Here is an 18,312-nt window from a genome sequence, read left to right as displayed (position 1 = left end):
ATATCAAGGGGGAGCTGTACCTATATCAAGAGGGAATGTACCTATATCAAGGGGGACTGTACCTATATCAAGAGGGACTGTACCTATATCAAGGGGGAGCTGTACCTATATCAAGGGGGAATGTACCTATATCAAGGGGGAATGTACCTATATCAAGGGGGAATGTACCTATATCAAGGGGGAATGTACCTATATCAAGGGGGAGCTGTACCTATATCAAGGGGGAATGTACCTATATCAAGGGGGAATGTACCTATATCAAGGGGGAATGTACCTATATCAAGGGGGAGCTGTACCCCTATCAAGGGGGACTGTACCTATATCAAGGGGGAATGTACCTATATCAAGGGGGAGCTGTACCTATATCAAGGGGGAATGTACCTATATCAAGGGGGAGCTGTACCTATATCAAGGGGGAGCTGTACCCCTATCAAGGGGGAATGTACCTATATCAAGGGGGAATGTACCTATATCAAGGGGGAGCTGTACCTATATCAAGGGGGAATGTACCTATATCAAGGGGGAGCTGTACCTATATCAAGGGGGAGCTGTACCCCTATCAAGGGGGAATGTACCTATATCAAGGGGGAGCTGTACCTATATCAAGGGGGAATGTACCTATATCAAGGGGGAGCTGTACCTATATCAAGGGGGAGCTGTACCCCTATCAAGGGGGAATGTACCTATATCAAGGGGGAATGTACCTATATCAAGGGGGAGCTGTACCTATATCAAGGGGGAATGTACCTATATCAAGGGGGAGCTGTACCCCTATCAAGGGGGAATGTACCTATATCAAGGGGGAATGTACCTATATCAAGGGGGAGCTGTACCTATATCAAGGGGGAATGTACCTATATCAAGGGGGAGCTGTACCTATATCAAGGGGGAGCTGTACCCCTATCAAGGGGGAATGTACCTATATCAAGGGGGAGCTGTACCTATATCAAGGGGGAATGTACCTATATCAAGGGGGAATGTACCTATATCAAGGGGGAGCTGTACCTATATCAAGGGGGAATGTACCTATATCAAGGGGGAGCTGTACCTATATCAAGGGTGGAGCTGTACCTATATCAAGGGGGGGCTGTACCCCTATCAAGGGGGACTGTACCTATATCAAGGGGGAATGTACCTATATCAAGGGGGAATGTACCTATATCAAGGGGGAGCTGTACCCCTATCAAGGGGGACTGTACCTATATCAAGGGGGAATGTACCTATATCAAGGGGGAGCTGTACCTATATCAAGGGGGAATGTACCTATATCAAGGGGGAGCTGTACCCCTATCAAGGGGGAATGTACCTATATCAAGGGGGAATGTACCTATATCAAGGGGGAATGTACCTATATCAAGGGGGAGCTGTACCTATATCAAGAGGGAATGTACCTATATCAAGGGGGACTGTACCTATATCAAGAGGGACTGTACCTATATCAAGGGGGAGCTGTACCTATATCAAGGGGGAATGTACCTATATCAAGGGGGAATGTACCTATATCAAGGGGGAATGTACCTATATCAAGGGGGAGCTGTACCTATATCAAGGGGGAATGTACCTATATCAAGGGGGAATGTACCTATATCAAGGGGGAATGTACCTATATCAAGGGGGAGCTGTACCCCTATCAAGGGGGACTGTACCTATATCAAGGGGGAATGTACCTATATCAAGGGGGACTGTACCTATATCAAGTAAGGAGCTGTGCCTATATCAAGATAGACTGTACCTTTATCAAGAGGGACTGTACTTTTATCAAGGGGGACTGTACCTTTATCAAGGGGGACTGTACCTTTATCAAGGGGGAATGTACCTATATCAAGGGGGACTGTACCTATATCAAGGGTGGAGCTGTACCTATATCAAGGGGGGGCTGTACCTATATCAAGGGGGGCTGTACCTATGTCAAGGGGGGAGCTGCACCTATATCAAGGGGGGAGCTGTACCTATATCAAGGTGGGAGCTGTACCTTGCCGTACCTATAGCAGAAAGAAAGTGTGAAGTAGCCCCACCCCAGCCCAGCCCAGTTGTTTAGAAGTTATGATGGCTTCAGAAAACTATAACCTACCTTGAGTATGGGTAATGATGTGTCATTTGGGTCAAATAATATTGACTTGGAACACATTTTTAACCTTCCTCTCTGCTTCCTGAAAGAATTCAAACACCAAATTTATCAGGGCAGCCCTATATAATATATAATATAATAACAGTTCTTTGGACGCATTTTGCCTATGCCTTTATGCGTTTACAATCTAAAAGTGAAATATACATATATAAAAATAAGTATATATGTATATAAAAAATAAGTATATATGTATATAATAAAAGAACATCAAATTTTACATTGTATAGAAAAGTAACAGAAAAGAAAAAAAACTAAAAAACTATAAATTTCTTTTTGGTCCCTATAACCAATACTCTCAACCAAGTATCTTTGTCATAGAATTCAAATATAAAACTCCCTGTAAAAGAAACCTGCATTAAATAGTCAACAGGCTATTAATCACTTAAAAAATATTTGCTTTGAAAGAAACAATATAAAAAGGTAGCCCCCACTCTGAAAACTGGCACCTTCTACAGTTTTTTAGGTCTGTGTGAAGGTTGTTTTGAAAGTTGAAACATACCGTATTTTTTACTCAAATAAGCACCTCCCTCAAATAAGCATCCCCTTTGAACCAAAACCATTAATAAGCGCCTCCCCAAATAAGCATCCCCTTTAAACCAAACCATTAATAAGCGCCTCCCCAAATAAGCATCCCCTTTGAACCAAAACCATTAATAAGCACCTCCCCAAATAAGCATCCCCTTTGAACCAAAACCATTAATAAGCACCTCCCTCAAATAAGCATCCCCTTTAAACCAAAACCATCAATAAGCGCCTCCCCAAATAAGCATCCCCTATAAACCAAAACCATTAACAAGCACCTCCCCAAATAAGCATCCCCTTTGAACCAAAACCATTAATAAGCGCCTCCCCAAATAAGCATCCCCTTTGAACCAAAACCATTAATAAACACCTCCCTCAAATAAGCATCCCCTTTGAACCAAAACCATTAATAAGCACCTCCCCCATATAAGCATCCCCTTTGAACCAAAACCATTAATAAGCACCTCCCCAAATAAGCATCCCCTTTGAACCAAAACCATTAATAAGCACCTCCCTCAAATAAGCATCCCCTATAAACCAAAACCATTAACAAGCACCTCCCCAAATAAGCATCCCCTTTGAACCAAAACCATTAATAAGCGCCTCCCCAAATAAGCATCCCCTTTGAACCAAAACCATTAATAAGCACCTCCCCCATATAAGCATCCCCTTTGAACCAAAACCATTAATAAGCACCTCCCCAAATAAGCATCCCCTTTGAACCAAAACCATTAATAAACACCTCCCTCAAATAAGCATCCCCTTTGAACCAAAACCATTCATAAGCGCCTCCCTCTAATAAGCATCCCCTTTAAACCAAACCATTAATAAGCGCCTCCCTCTAATAAGCATCCCCTTTAAACCAAAACCATCAATAAGCGCCTCCCCAAATAAGCATCCCCTATAAACCAAAACCATTAATAAGCACGTCCCCAAATAAGCATCCCCTTTGAACCAAAACCATTAATAAGCACCTCCCCCAAATAAGCATCCCCTTTGAACCAAAACCATTAATAAGCGCCTCCCTCTAATAAGCATCCCCTTTAAACCAAACCATTAATAAGCACCTCCCCAAATAAGCATCCCCTTTAAACCAAAACCATTAATAAGCACCTCCCTCTAATAAGCATCCCCTTTGAACCAAAACCATTAATAAGCACCTCCCCAAATAAGCATCCCCTTTTAACCAAAACCATTAATAAGCACCTCCCCAAATAAGCATCCCCTTTGAACCAAAACCATTAATAAGCACCTCCCTCAAATAAGCATCCCCTTTAAACCAAAACCATTAATAAGCACCTCCCCAAATAAGCATCCCCTTTGAACCAAAACCATTAATAAGCACCTCCCTCAAATAAGCATCCCCTTTAAACCAAAACCATTAATAAGCACCTCCCCAAATAAGCATCCCCTTTAAACCAAAACCATTAATAAGCACCTCCCCAAATAAGCATCCCCTTTAAACCAAACCATTAATAAGCACCTCCCCAAATAAGCATCCCCTTTAAACCAAAACCATCAATAAGCGCCTCCCCAAATAAGCATCCCCTTTGAACCAAACCATTAATAAGCACCTCCCCAAATAAGCATCCCCTTTGAACCAAAACCATTAATAAGCACCTCCCTCAAATAAGCATCCCCTTTAAACCAAACCATTAATAAGCGCCTCCCTCAAATAAGCATCCCCTTTGAACCAAAACCATTAATAAGCACCTCCCCAAATAAGCATCCCCTTTGAACCAAAACCATTAATAAGCACCTCCCCAAATAAGCATCCCCTTTAAACCAAAACCATCAATAAGCGCCTCCCCAAATAAGCATCCCCTTTGAACCAAAACCATTAATAAGCACCTCCTCAAATAAGCATCCCCTTTAAACCAAACCATTAATAAGCACCTCCCTCAAATAAGCATCCCCTTTGAACCAAAACCATTAATAAGCACCTCCCTCAAATAAGCATCCCCTTCAAACCAAACCATTAATAATTTAATAAGCCACAGTGCTTATTCAATTTAATATGGTAAGTAAATATGGTAAGCTATGGGCTTGGTTGGATGCATATCCAATCCCTTGGATATATCTTGATCTTGTTGTATTAATTTTGCATTCATTATTTTTTATTTGTGCGTACTTCTTGGGCCTGGCTAAACATTCAAAAAACATGTTTGTCAAAGATTAAAATTCGACTCTTGCATGATATTGTTTTGTAGCTGAGGTAGCTAAACATAGAAACATTTTTATGAAACATGGGCATTTATGAAATTATGTCATCTCACCTTTTAATGGCCTCATCTTCAGGGACGTCACATGGGTAATAGAATGCACTGAAATCCTCAAAATAGATCTCACCTTTTAATGGCCTCATCTTCAGGGACGTCACATGGTTAATAGAATGCACTGAAATCCTCAAAATAGATCTCACCTTTTAATGGCCTTATCTTCAGGGACGTCACATGGGTAATAGAATGCACTGAAATCCTCAAAATAGATCTCACCTTTTAATGGCCTCATCTTCAGGGACGTCACATGGGTAATAGAATGCACTGAAATCCTCAAAATAGATCTCACCTTTTAATGGCCTCATCTTCAGGGACGTCACATGGGTAATAGAATGCACAGAAATCCTCAAAATAGATCTCACCTTTTAATGGCCTCATCTTCAGGGACGTCACATGGGTAATAAAATGCACTGAAATCCTCAAAATAGATCTCACCTTTTAATGGCCTCATCTTCAGGGACGTCACATGGGTAATAGAATGCACTGAAATCCTCAAAATAGATCTCCCCAGGCTCAAGTAATAGAAGTGAAAACCTGTTGATGGATTTATCTAGTGAGTAGAAAATACTTCTTTAAAAACATGCTTGAGGTATGACAAGTTAGATTTGTGATTCATTTGATGTTTGTAAATGTTAATTTTCTCTTTTACTTTTAGAAAGTGCACCTTGACCATACACAGAACTGTTAAAATTGGAAACTGTCTACACTACTGCCAAATATGGAGGTCCTCTGATGTAAGGGACTAAGAGGATCTTATACTTTCTGGGAGGTCTCTTTTTTTTTCTTTTTCTGCCATAATTTTCTCAATCATAATCTGATTTTAATTTAATTTCTGTGATCAAGATCAGTTGTGAGAACTAGATTAAACCTATTTAAGGAACCAATGTCACTTGTAAACATATGTATTTCAAAATAAAGTGCTTTAAAAATCAGTGTGCTTAAAAATGCAATACAAATCTACCAGCAATTGACAACAGAAACATGGTTTTATCAAGTACAAGATTATTTAGATTACCCTCTTGATATTTCCTCTGTCGCAAAATGTTTTGAATCAGCAAAATTATTTATCTCATAATTGCTAATTAGCATGTCTAAAAGGTTATCTCTCATTATAAAGTCAAAATAAACTGGACTTATCTAGACTACATGTAAGATTTCCCCGTACTTATTTTGTTTTGGTCTGTCAGGTTTTGAGGTTAAAAGCTTTTCACATTTCTTTATGGTGCGAGACGAGTTAAGACATACAAGTCTTAGATCTTAAAAGTGTTTAAAACCCTTAAAAGCTTTTGGCTAGCTTTAAACGCAAAGCTTATAACTTAAGTACTTAAATCAAATAAATAACATCGCCATTTCACCTGCCATGAAGAATTGATTAGGAAGTCAAATAAAAGGCAGATAACCTTCAAAAGCATTATGCTGTATCACGGAGCCAAGCCTTATGATCCAAAACGTTTGACTCAAACACCATTTACCTTTCTCTAAGCTCTGTATTATGGCTGTGAGTTTCAAGACCAGAGGAACTTTGGAAAGACAAGTCCGCCATTTTGGATTTCATAATATGGTGCCCAGTCTTCCGTGGTCATCACGGTCAATTCGTTTGCTTCCGTTTTGAGCGAATTTCAATAATGTTGTTTTTAAATTTAACTAAAGCACAGTCTAAACCACAATAATAAAAACTCGGCCCATAGTTTCTACGTTAACCTTTAATTTGGAAATAGCGCAAAAAGGGTATAATCCTCTAGGTCTTCACGAGTGAACCCTCAAATTTATCATCGAGTTTCTCGCTCTCGGTATCTCATTATCCTATATTCCTTGTCTCTCCGCTATAGTGTCACGCACTTTCTTGAAGATTTTGCGAAATTCTTTTCTGTTTCAAAGAATAAACTGGAAATGGGGACCAAACGGAAAGTGATAATTAGCCTTTCATTTCCCGTTTTTAAGTATAAGTTATTTTTACATGAAATTCCCGCACTCTAACTACACGGGGAATTCTCGTAGGAATCTAGGTAAAATATTCATTCACAAACCTTGTGTAGTGATCCTCGGCGAACACGGCTTCTGGGTTGACTGCAGGGATAAATCCAGCGTGTGTATCCGTACCGAGACGACGCTTTACCTTATCCCAAATACTCATTATCTTTTTGCTCTCACCAATATCATTACTTGCATTTTTCTTTGAGGTCAGAAAAATCCTGAAATATAAAGAGTTGAGAATTTACTTGCATTATTTGCTTTATGAACAGTCCTCGTATGATATTTTGTGGGTATTTGCATGTGTGTATCGCTCGTGGCAAAACTGTGTCGTTCCATAGAACTCTCTCACTGGCTCTAACAAACACGAAGCCGGCCTATTGGCCCGGTGCGATTTCTAAGGCCAAACTTATTATCGTTGGGCATATGCTCACACCTTGCTATTATCTTCGTTCATAAATAACACATGAAATTCTCTTTACATGAGACAAGGCTTTTCTGTGGTCTAAACATGAGATAACAACTCCGCCGAGTGTTTGGAACATTATTAGATAAACAATAGCACCAATAATGCTTGAAACGTCCGACAAAAGAAAGTATAGTCTTGTCGTGATTACTGGCGGTGAATGGAACGCACATTTCGAGTTTCTTTTGCAAAATTTACTACTGGAATAGAACTATAACATGCCAAATTAAGTTTATATTTTAGACTGTCACAGTGAAAGTGGGAATCATCTAGCTTTGCGTACGCTCTGAATGAAAAGTTTATACACTTCCAAACAAGTATCGACGATGCGGTATCTTATACGGGAGGACTCTCAAGAGTGTTTTGAGATTATGGTTTAGAATTATGACAAAGGAGAAGAGATAACACGTTTAGCAAGATTCTTTTTTTCTAATTCATTCTACTAAGTCTTTGTGTCTCTATTTGTGAATTCCCTAATTTTCGTTCATCCCATGTAGGTCATGGGGAAGCGTGAGTTTGACAGGCGTGATCTACTGGAGGGAGTAGGGTGAGTCGGACAGGTGTGATCTGCTTGAGCGGGTAGGGTGGGTCCGACAGGTGTGATCTACTGGAGGGAGTAGGGTGAGTTCGACAGGTGTGATCTGCTTGAGGGGGTAGGGTGGGTCTGACAGGTGTGATCTACTGGAGGGGGTAGGGTGGGTCTGACAGGTGTGATCTACTGGAGGGGGTAGGGTGAGTCCGACAGGTGTGATCTACTGGAGGTGAGTCCGACAGGTGTGATCTGCTTGAGGGGGTAAGGTGGGTCCGACAGGTGTGATCTACTGGAGGGGGTAGGGTGAGTTTGACAGGTGTGATCTGCTTGAGGGGGTAGGGTGGGTCTGACAGGTGTGATCTGCTTGAGGGGGTAGGGTGAGTCCGACAGGCGTGATCTGCTAGAGGGGGTAGCGTGAGTTTGACAGGTGTGATCTACTGGAGGGGGTGGGGTGAGTTTGACAGGTGTGATCTACTGAAGGGGGTAGGGTGGGTCTTACAGGTGTGATCTACTGGAGGGGGTGGGGTGAGTTTGACAGGTGTGATCTACTGAAGGGGGTAGGGTGTGTCTGACAGGTGTGATCTACTGGAGGGGGTGGGGTGAGTTTGACAGGTGTGATCTACTGAAGGGGGTAGGGTGGGTCTGACAGGTGTGATCTACTGAAGGGGGTAGGGTGAGTCCGACAGGTGTGATCTGCTAAACGGGGTAGGGTGGGTCTGACAGGTGTGATCTACTGAAGGGGGTAGGGTGAGTCCGACAGGTGTGATCTGCTAAAGGGGGTAGGGTGAGTTCGACAGGTGTGATCTACTGGAGGGGATAGGGTTGGTCCAAGAGGCAAATGATCGAGAAGTTCCAATGTTTGATGCTTCTCATTGACACTGACGACAATGACAATGCCTTTGATAAGTGGAGTGGATAATTGGAGCAAATACCGCATATAGCAAGAATGCAAGTCCGCCATTTTTTTAAATTAACTTCGGGCGTTAAAAGCCTACGTTTCACTAGCGATTTTTACGACCGAATTACAATCGCCAGCTGAAAATCCCCAGGTCTGTCTGCTACCACGGCAACGAGTATTTAGACGTCTGATTTGTCCGACGTGGCGATCAAATTCGCTGGCGATCGCCGGTGATTGAATTCGCTCATACACGAGCGTACAAAATCGCCAGTGTAGGCTTCAGAAAACTTTGATAGGAAAAATCTCAGATAGATGAAGTGTATTAGAGAAACAGACGAGACCATCTCAACAACTTGCGAGGACCACAATTTAACCTTTAAAGCGAAGTAGAGTCGGGGAAGGAGGATGCTTTATCGCACATGTAAAAAATAGCTCGAGGGATACACAAACAGAGAAGGAAAAGAACGGAATAGTTCCTCCTCTTTTTACTTTACAAACGGAGATTTCCACACGCACTTTTAACCGTACGTTTTCTCGCCTTCTTTTTTCCGTTTCCTTTGCTTGTGAAAAGGCTGGACTTGTAAGTCCTCCTTAGAATTAGTTGACTTAGCAAATTGATTTTATTATATGATCTTTCGGCGATAGGAAAAAAAAGCCCGCGGAGTACAGAAATCATTGAGTTGATGTTGATTGCTTTTGTCGCACTCAGTTGACCAAAAGACCTTTTGTTAACGACGATGTTAATAAGAAGTGGTAGTTAAGGGTTCTTAAGCGACCATGTTCACAGTGTCGTGTTAAAGTCCGGGTAAAATTTTCTTTAACATTTTTTTCAACACACAAAGATTGTTGCGAATACTGGCAATGCTTGTAGATTGTTCAGTTTTTACTAATATCGCCAATTCGGGGGCTTATTATTCATTATGCAGATCTGATCAGTTTTACTTTTGTATTTGTATTTCCTAATGGAGATAAGTGAGGAGCTAATCAGCTTTCCTAAATTTATGGTAACCGTGAACCGTTTAGCATAATTGTCTATAATTGACAGATTTTAGCCCTCGATGTACGAATCTTTGCTAATCGATAGACGAAATCTTCAGACATTTCAATAATAATATTCTCGGAGAACCGAGAATACCAATGTCAACTGCACATCCCCAATCAACACACTACGTACTTCCCGCACGTAATGCATAATAAAAGTATTCCCCTTCTATTGTCTTCCAGGCATTGTTCTTTTACTTAATCAATTATCTTCTTTTCTTTTTTATTAAGTGGTAAAATAAATGAACACCCTTTCGATAGAAAAGACCTTTGCGCGACGTACAAAACTAGGTATCGAGTAGTGAATCTAGCTGACAACGAATATGAAACTGAACAAACAAAAACATTGGCTCCTAAAAAAGCAATGTGCAAAATGAATTAATAAAACTTTACTTACATGCAGGGCCAGCAATCATTAAACATCTTGAAGTTCGTATGTTATGTTCCTCCAATAATACGACAGATTAAGCGGACGGATTGAACGGACGTCGTTTTTTAGTTCAACAAGAAATAAACTCCTCACTCGGATCTAGGAGTAACACCTTCATTAAAATATGTTCCGTTTTCTGACGGAAGAAAAATGACGTGTTTAGTTGTTCATTTGAAAGTATTTCGTTGTAGCTGGTAGCAGTGCACGGACATGATTCTGTCACTAGCAAAGCGAGTATATAAACTACTCCATACACATGAAAAACATAGAGACAGATTGGCACTAAATTTTTCGAAGCAACTTCCGCTCGTAAAATGCAAATTTTACAATAATGTTTTTGCTTTAACATGAATCGTATCGCCTGATACTGCGCTTCCAAGGCATATCGGTGACAAGCTCTACATCACATCGCCTCCCTTATAATGAATAAAAGACATCATTATGTCGAAAAGAAAAATCGACATTTTACGATTTGTTAGATTTAGACTTCTAGTTTTGTGTGCCTTTAACCCTCTCAACCAATCGTAACACATCTTATATAATGGTCTTGAATGGTTGCCATGGTAATGTTGCCATGGCAATTGTAAAGGTGGCGACAGAAATGTCAACGCCGTTTGTTATTTTCACAGAGAATAATAAAAGTTAAAAAGGCAGTGGGAAAATATATCCTACTTAAAATGACAAAAACAGTCCTCCTTTATATTTAAAACCAGGGTAACCTTTTTTATACTAGAATACTGAGTTTTTTCATCAGAAAGCTCGAACATTATTTATAGCTTTCAACAGTTCAAATTGATTAATCTGTTATCGCAGGGGAGTTTTATAAAAAAAAAAATTACAAAAAAATAATATATACGTGGGGTGGATTTACCCAGACTCCCCCGCTCCAAGAGCTCATGATTCATATGTTCGACTACACTTTACACAGTTTACATGCACATTAAGTACTAACACTAATAATAATAACAGGAAAATGTTTTTTTTTTGTTTCTAAAGTTCGCACGGAACTCGGAGATGTTAGCAGTCTATGTATAGGTAGATAGTGATTCCAGATATAAGGACTGTGATCCAACGCATATTGTAATACTCGACGCACTTTGTCATACTCGACGCACTTTGTAATACTCGACAATGCACTTTTGCTATAGAGGGGGCTTGAATATACTTCGCGTGGATTCAAGTTCAAGAGATAATATACTCCCCACCCCCCATCCTATGGGGAGGGAGAACCCATTGCGTTCCCTCATCTCCCCTTCCCCGACTCCATTGCGCACCCCATTTTCCTTTCAGAAGCTCTATCTTCCGTACTTTCATTTATTAATTAACGACTGGGGACTAGTCTGAGGTACAGTGGTATCTCACTTTGACGAGTTTTAAAAAAACCGTACCGAAATTAGGGGGAGGGTATCTGTTTTCGGTCTAATTTTTTTGTAAATTTAGCCAAAAAGTAGTCAGGGATCAATGGGTTGATTAGGTCGTCTCTGAGAACATACGCTGACATTTGCACGTGCGTAAGTGAGGACATTGGTCACACCCTGATGTATATGATGGCGACATTTTTTCACTAAGAGACGCTAGCGACTTCAGCGAGCTGTGCGTGGCGTTATCAATTAATCAATCAATATTTTTTTTAATTACATGTTGTCAGCAACAGTAATAGCGACTGATAATAGCAATTATACACAATGGTCACTGATATTTTACAATTATGAAGTTATTGAACCTATCGGTTCTACCCAGGGCGGCGTGGCTCGACTGCGAACCAGATCTAAGATTGTATTTGTGGTCTGTCACACCAGTTCTTTGAAGATCCCAAACAGGAGAACTTTACAGCTATATACAAAGTTCTGTCAGGCCACTACCGCAGGCCCGTATAAGATAGGGCTAGGAACCTGGTTATTGCCCCCCCATTAATGTCGTCGCCTTGTTTTTTTTTTTCATAGATTCGCGTCAGCTGTAAACGAATAAACGAGTGACCTTTTTCCGATAGCAATATTTCGAGCCACGCAAAATGTACAATGCTTTCACGGCAATCTTGTCCCTAAAGCCCGCAATCTTTGTGCCCGTCTACTAAAGATACAGAGCTCTGGCGGTAGGTACGTTATGTATGATACGTAGGTACGAATAGAGAAAAGAACGTCCAAAGAACAATAGAATTTCATTTGAGGACAATATATAATATCATATGTAACGTACCTACCGCTCTGGGGGAATCGATATGAGGGGCGATTTTGCCCCTCACTCAAAAGGTAACGGGAGCGAGATTTGCTATCAGGGCCAAAAAATGCGCGAGCATGCGATCATTGTCCTATAATTCTACGAGCACTATATCAGTTTTTTTACAGCCCGTCAAAGTGAAACACCGCTGTGTCTTGTCAGCGGTATCCAGGCTTTTCATATTTTTTTATGGTGACGTCATTCGTCGTCAATATCATTTGCTTTACTCAGTTATATAATAATATTTCGGTTATGCACTTATTAGGTGCAACAAGCCAAAATGTTTGGAAAGAAAATTCATAGTCCGATATTTCGTGTCTGTGTTTAATTTGAGAAGAAAGGAATGTTGCATCAAACTTTGGTTATAAATATTTCACGACTGCCATGGCCAATTAGAATGCGAGATAAACCGATAACTACGAAGATTTCATCGTGTTCCGATGTGCACTGAGGCTTCGCCTTGCTTGTTGGCTAGTAACGCTGATGACAATCTGAGAGCACAATTCTCCCACCCTTATTGGCTTACGAAATTGTCAATGTGGCCATGGAAGCGTGCGTTGTACCGGAATGTTATGGATGGGGATAAAATAAAGTAATTACAGATTGCTCCTTGATTGATATAAATCTGACACGTTACGATGTCACGCCCTAAAGCCTTGAATTGGATTGAGAACCTGAAGACGTCAGTATTTGCCAGACCATGTGACCGCATCCTGTTTATCCTCCTGTTGGCCTTGTGAATAAAAGGTAGCAAAACCCTGTACACGCACATCCCTACCCTTATACCATGACATCACTGTGGTGCATGCGTCTATGTGATGACGTTATGTGACACGTAACACAAATGACAGAAGACATCCACAGGGAGAAGAAAAGACTATAAAAAATAAGCTAATCTTAGAGTGGATTGGCCAGTGTATCAGGCCCTTTTATCATTCCCAGTGAGGTATACAGTATACCGAGAAGCAAAAATAGCTATTTTTGTTACTGTTTCCCAAGATGCTGCGTCCCCAGTAAGCTTGTTAAATAGTAGATACTATTATTATACAACTATTATTATACAATATATTATTAAACGAGACTTGAAAATCACACTTAGCTCGTTCAGACGCATTTTGATGAGTTATTATACAGATGCACGTTCTAATGTATTTAATCCGAGGATCCAAGGACCTGGAAGTCCGTGTGCCCTAAGTGAAATGAAGCGCGTGGTCTCATCTGTGTGCCCACGTACTGCTATTAACTTTTAATTTATATATGTTTTAATGGGAGGGGACCACTGTAATTGGCCAAGTCTGTAGTGGGTCCCCGGCCTGTGTTTCGTTTTTTTTTAGGTTTTGTGTTGTTGTTTATGGCGAAGTAAAATAAATAAATAAAATAAAATAAAATAAAAACAATCGACGAAATGATATACGATAGATAACTCTTACTTCATATATTGAACATATGTTGTGAACGAAAAATTCTTTTGAGAACTAAGCTCCAACTATCGGTTAACAAAGAATATCTAAAGGGATTAAGAAGCCTTTTCAAATTCTTTTTCGGGCTGATAGTAATAAACCTAATCAAGAATTACTTGTACAACAAAATCATTAGTAATACATAGTCTCCGTGCTTAGAATGTAATCAAATTTTGAAACTATCCGGTCATGTCTCAAATATATTATTGCAGCATGCTTTCCATATGGGATATCCCCTCTGGTTTTGACTGCTGTAGACGCACACACAGTCAAACACGCCCCGAGCTAAACATACCGGAGTGTCATTATGTGCGCCTTGACTCGAACACCACTCGCGAAATTCAAAATGAGTGTGCTCCCGCGTTGACAGTAGCCAGCGGATGAACATCGCGCCACGACCCGCGCCCCTCGGATGACGTGATCATCCACAATCAACAATCAGAAGCGCGAAGGGGACCTATCACCATGACACCACCCAAAAACACACATCAAATGCAACATGTTTACAGTACCTGTGAGAAAGAATACAAATTGTGCCTTGAGAGTGGCCTGCGGGTTCCCCCGGGCCGAAAACCCGCAGTTTTTCGCCCGAATCATTTCGATGATTGCGGGTGTAATTAAGGCGGCATGTCAAAGAGCCAGTAGCAGTGGCCGTGAGGGCTCAACGCTCGCAGCTCTGAGGTCGTCAGCCGGGTATCTTGCTAGGTCACCGCATTCAAGGTATGGAATGCAGTACTGGGAGCTTATAAAAGGCCATACCACACAAGGCAAATCAGACCAGGCCATCGCAACGCGTAAAACTTGCTTATCAACAAGAAACAGATTGTGACCATCAGTGATCGCCAAGAGAGATTCTAGAATGAGCTATTCGAGAATGGCCCAGCTGCTGACGCTGCTTATTGTGCTGAAGGCAAGCTACTGGAACAAGGCAACATCCAAAACGGTATGTGAACAAGTGATATAGGGTGTGCCGTTATGAAACGCGCGCTCAGAGGGAATGCGAGACCGGGGAGTGATAAACACTAGTGGTATAGCAATAGCTGTCGCCTTCCAACAAGGGGAATAGAAAACGCAGCCTTTTCATTACAGATAGTAGTGTGTGGAAAAAACGCGAGAAAAGCTTAGGAAACTCAAAGATGAACATATTTGCTGCTTTTTACAGCGCAATTAGCGTTGTGTTTCAAAACCTTCTGGTCTACAGCGATCACAATTAGTCATAAACTATAAGTACCACATTATTCGTTGTTTTGCAAAGAAAGCAGTTCTTCGGGACAAAAATTTAAGATTTGGGAATCAATGTGTTTCATGTGCTTTGGGAGCGTTTTTATTACTTTTTCAAATACGAAACATCGTGGGGTTTTTTCCTGCGTGCTCGTACTAGACAGATATCGTTGTGAAACGATACAACTCTCCTCTCAGAACACACACCGACTGCTAAAAGGTGCTAACGCAATCGCCATATGCGCATCAACAAACTCACAAAAGTATGGCACTTAAAGTATTGCTTTTTGAATAAGTTTAACAAATCTTTTTTCTTTTATCAATAATGCTTTGGTATTTTCATTTTGTTTTAAAACCAGGTTATTTTTATCAAAAAACGCGTTTTTTCGATTAGTTACTTTTTTAGATGCCGTGTTTTGGTCAAGTTGGCTAAAATCACGAATTCATGCGCAATGTGTCTACATCATTTCTTCATCTTTCTAAAACCTGTTATCAGAAGTTCCGTAATTATATTTTTTGAAGAAAATTATATTAATAGTTTCAAATCGTTCTTTTTATAAGGATAAATCGTACGAAAGGCGAGTTTTTTATTGGTGAGAACGAATAACATCTGGTAAACTGATGTCCGTTCCCGAAGACAGGTCGAGTTGCCGATTCATCAATTGACTTAGATAATTAAATCCAATGAAGTCTTTAAAAATATCATACGGAATTATAAACTATTTACAGATGTTACTGGTATACACGATGATGAATAATTGCATCAAGATTGTGTTAAGAACTTGACGTTAAAAATGTTAAAAAGTTTGCTTGAAAAGATTTTATTCGATATTTGGACTTGATTCACTCAATTCACTATTTACTATAATTGTATTATTATTTTTTACATTGCAGTAAAGAAAACCCCGTTGCGTTCTAATTATTTCAGTAAACCTCGGCGTTTAGCTCCCTGTGGATCTTAAACAGACAACAAACCGCAAAAAAAAAAAACGATACGACATGGTAGGTTTTAGTAGCCTCCCTACCGAAGGACTGCAAGTAAAGTCCGAAACGTTGGAATCTTTCGACTTTTGTTTTGTCTGTTTTCCCTATACTTCAAATTATTTGAAAAAGAACTCTTGGTTACGTACGCTGCCGTTGCATTTTGGTTGACAAAAAAGGATAGCGCCTTTGGCAAACAATTCAAAGAATGCGATTGCCGATTTCAACACACGCCGTTTGCCGTTTAGTTTTAGAGAGAAATTTGCCTCTTAAAGATGGCTGGCGGTGGGATTTGATTGGTCGTTTCTGAGGCGGCTGTGCGGCATGCTATTGGCTAAGAACATGCCGCTAGGGCTCCTCCCGGCAATAGGAAGCAAAAGCGGAAGCAGAGGACGTGTTTCTTTTCCATTCAGGGATTGCGATATTTCCGTGACCTTAAAAAAAGGGCAATCACGCCGCTATTTTATGCTCCCACTCAATGGCAATGGCAAGCATCCATTCCATCGGCTAATTCTAGTAGGTAACAAAGATATTTTCAATCAAATATCGTCAATAACATATCAAGTTCATTTGTAGATTATTATTTTGAAGCTTCCTTGGGAATAAACCGCTGCATTTTCAATGAAAAACAATAACGAAGCAGTAGTTGATTGACCTTTTTTAAGGAGGTCGTAGTCAGCCTATGACGTTTAATCAAAGCATTGACACCATCTAATCAAATAATGACAATGATGAGATATTAATAACATTAATGATTAATATCTATTTAACAATAATTAAAAGAATTACACAGTACCGCCAGTGATTCTACCCCAAACCTCTAAACCACACATTCTATGAAGAAATAGCATCATCCGAACAATTTAATTCCATGGGTTGAAAAAGGCAAAAAGAGTCTATGGAAAAGGTAGCCCGTACCGCTCACCCCAGAGATGTAGCTATGTCAGGGCTGGTGCGGGCTTGTGGTCTGGGCTCGTCCTTATCTAAAGGGGAAGTTCCCCTATCTTCCCTGTGTCTCCCCTCTGTCTAAGATTTTTATCTTTATATGATTGGCAAGTCGATAAGTCTAAAACACTGCCATGTAATAAATGAGAATCTCGTGTTTTATGCTTGGACACATTTTGAATGCCAGTGGAAAACTGATTAGATTCGGTGATCGTGTGAAATGAAAAAAGGAAAGCGATAAGAAACAGATCGATGGATTTAGAACATATTTTTTTTATTTCTATTCTTATTATAATTTATTTTATAGCGGAAGGTTACGTTATATCAGGTGTCCTTTACATCATTCTGAAGCCTAGGTTTCACTAGTGACGCAAGCGTAAGAACAAGGGTTTTGTTTTAAGTGAAAACGAGTTGTGGATAAGCGCAAGCACAAACTCAGATTTCACTAGTGCCATGCCATACCGTGAGTCGATCCAATAATGGTGGACATAGAAAAGCGTTTGCTGTAGCTTATTTTACTTTTTAGAAAAAGGCGCCATTTCCTTTCTCGTCCCGCACGTTGGGCCTCATTTTAAATACACGAGGTCTCCGTAATAATTTACCTTGCTTTTATCCCCATTTCTTGGGTTAACTCTTACTAAGCTTTTCGTCGCTTCATTTTGCGGTCTTTGAAATCCTTGCATTCCTTGTTATATAGGACCAGATACGCTCTTACAATTTCGCTAAACTTTTCCTAAAACTGTAGTTTGAAGAAGGTCGGGATTTCATTTGCATGTTTAGTCACATGACATGAATAATAAATTTGCCATTCATCTTTTATCTTCCTTGTGTTCGGTTTTCACATCGCACAACCAAACGCAAGCACAAGAAAAAGGGAAAAAATGATACCTTGTGCTTGCGCTTGTGTGAAAACTAGGCTTAAAAGAATGTCGATCAACCACGCACTCTTTTATTATTGTTTACAACTATAAATATATCGGCTTATTTGCAAGAAAACTTATGACGCGATCATAGCGTGATCGTTACGTGTCCCATTACGTAATTACAACGTGATACACTCATCTCGTAGCATGAGATTCAAATGCCTTGACCATGCTAGCCAGGCGGGTACACAGGGGATGCACAGGGTGCGCGCGCATCACCCCTTGACAGCCAAAAAGTGGGTTATTTCTTATTTAGGAATCTTCGAATCTTATGCTTTTATCCATATGATATCTATGA

At 40.3% G+C, this 18,312-nt stretch overlaps 1 protein-coding gene across 4 annotated transcripts in view; it reads right to left on the bottom strand.

The window, feature by feature from the left end:
* Window positions 1-10,544, bottom strand: part of LOC5518018 (protein FAN) — a 33,994-nt gene extending 23,450 nt beyond the window's left edge. The window contains exons 1-4 of one of the 4 annotated variants that reach the window (XM_048720978.1): window positions 10,235-10,544; window positions 6,957-7,121; window positions 5,365-5,463; window positions 2,072-2,150 (exon numbers count right to left, since the gene is read on the bottom strand). In XM_048720978.1, coding sequence (XP_048576935.1) covers window positions 2,072-2,150; window positions 5,365-5,463; window positions 6,957-7,121; window positions 10,235-10,260 — 369 coding nt within the window. In that variant the 5' untranslated portion in view covers window positions 10,261-10,544. Of the gene's footprint in view, window positions 1-2,071; window positions 2,151-4,926; window positions 5,251-5,364; window positions 5,464-6,401; window positions 6,510-6,956; window positions 7,122-10,234 lie in introns of those variants that run through there. The other 3 variants (XM_048720979.1, XM_048720980.1, XM_048720981.1) reach the window with 3 other exon arrangements.
* Between the last annotated feature and the right edge of the window lie 7,768 nt (window positions 10,545-18,312).

This window comes from Nematostella vectensis, chromosome 13 (genome assembly GCF_932526225.1).
Source record: "Nematostella vectensis chromosome 13, jaNemVect1.1, whole genome shotgun sequence".
Taxonomy (NCBI): domain Eukaryota; kingdom Metazoa; phylum Cnidaria; class Anthozoa; order Actiniaria; family Edwardsiidae; genus Nematostella; species Nematostella vectensis.
The sequence above is the reverse complement of the archived record's forward strand: the minus strand, read 5'-3'. Positions and strand labels throughout refer to the sequence as shown.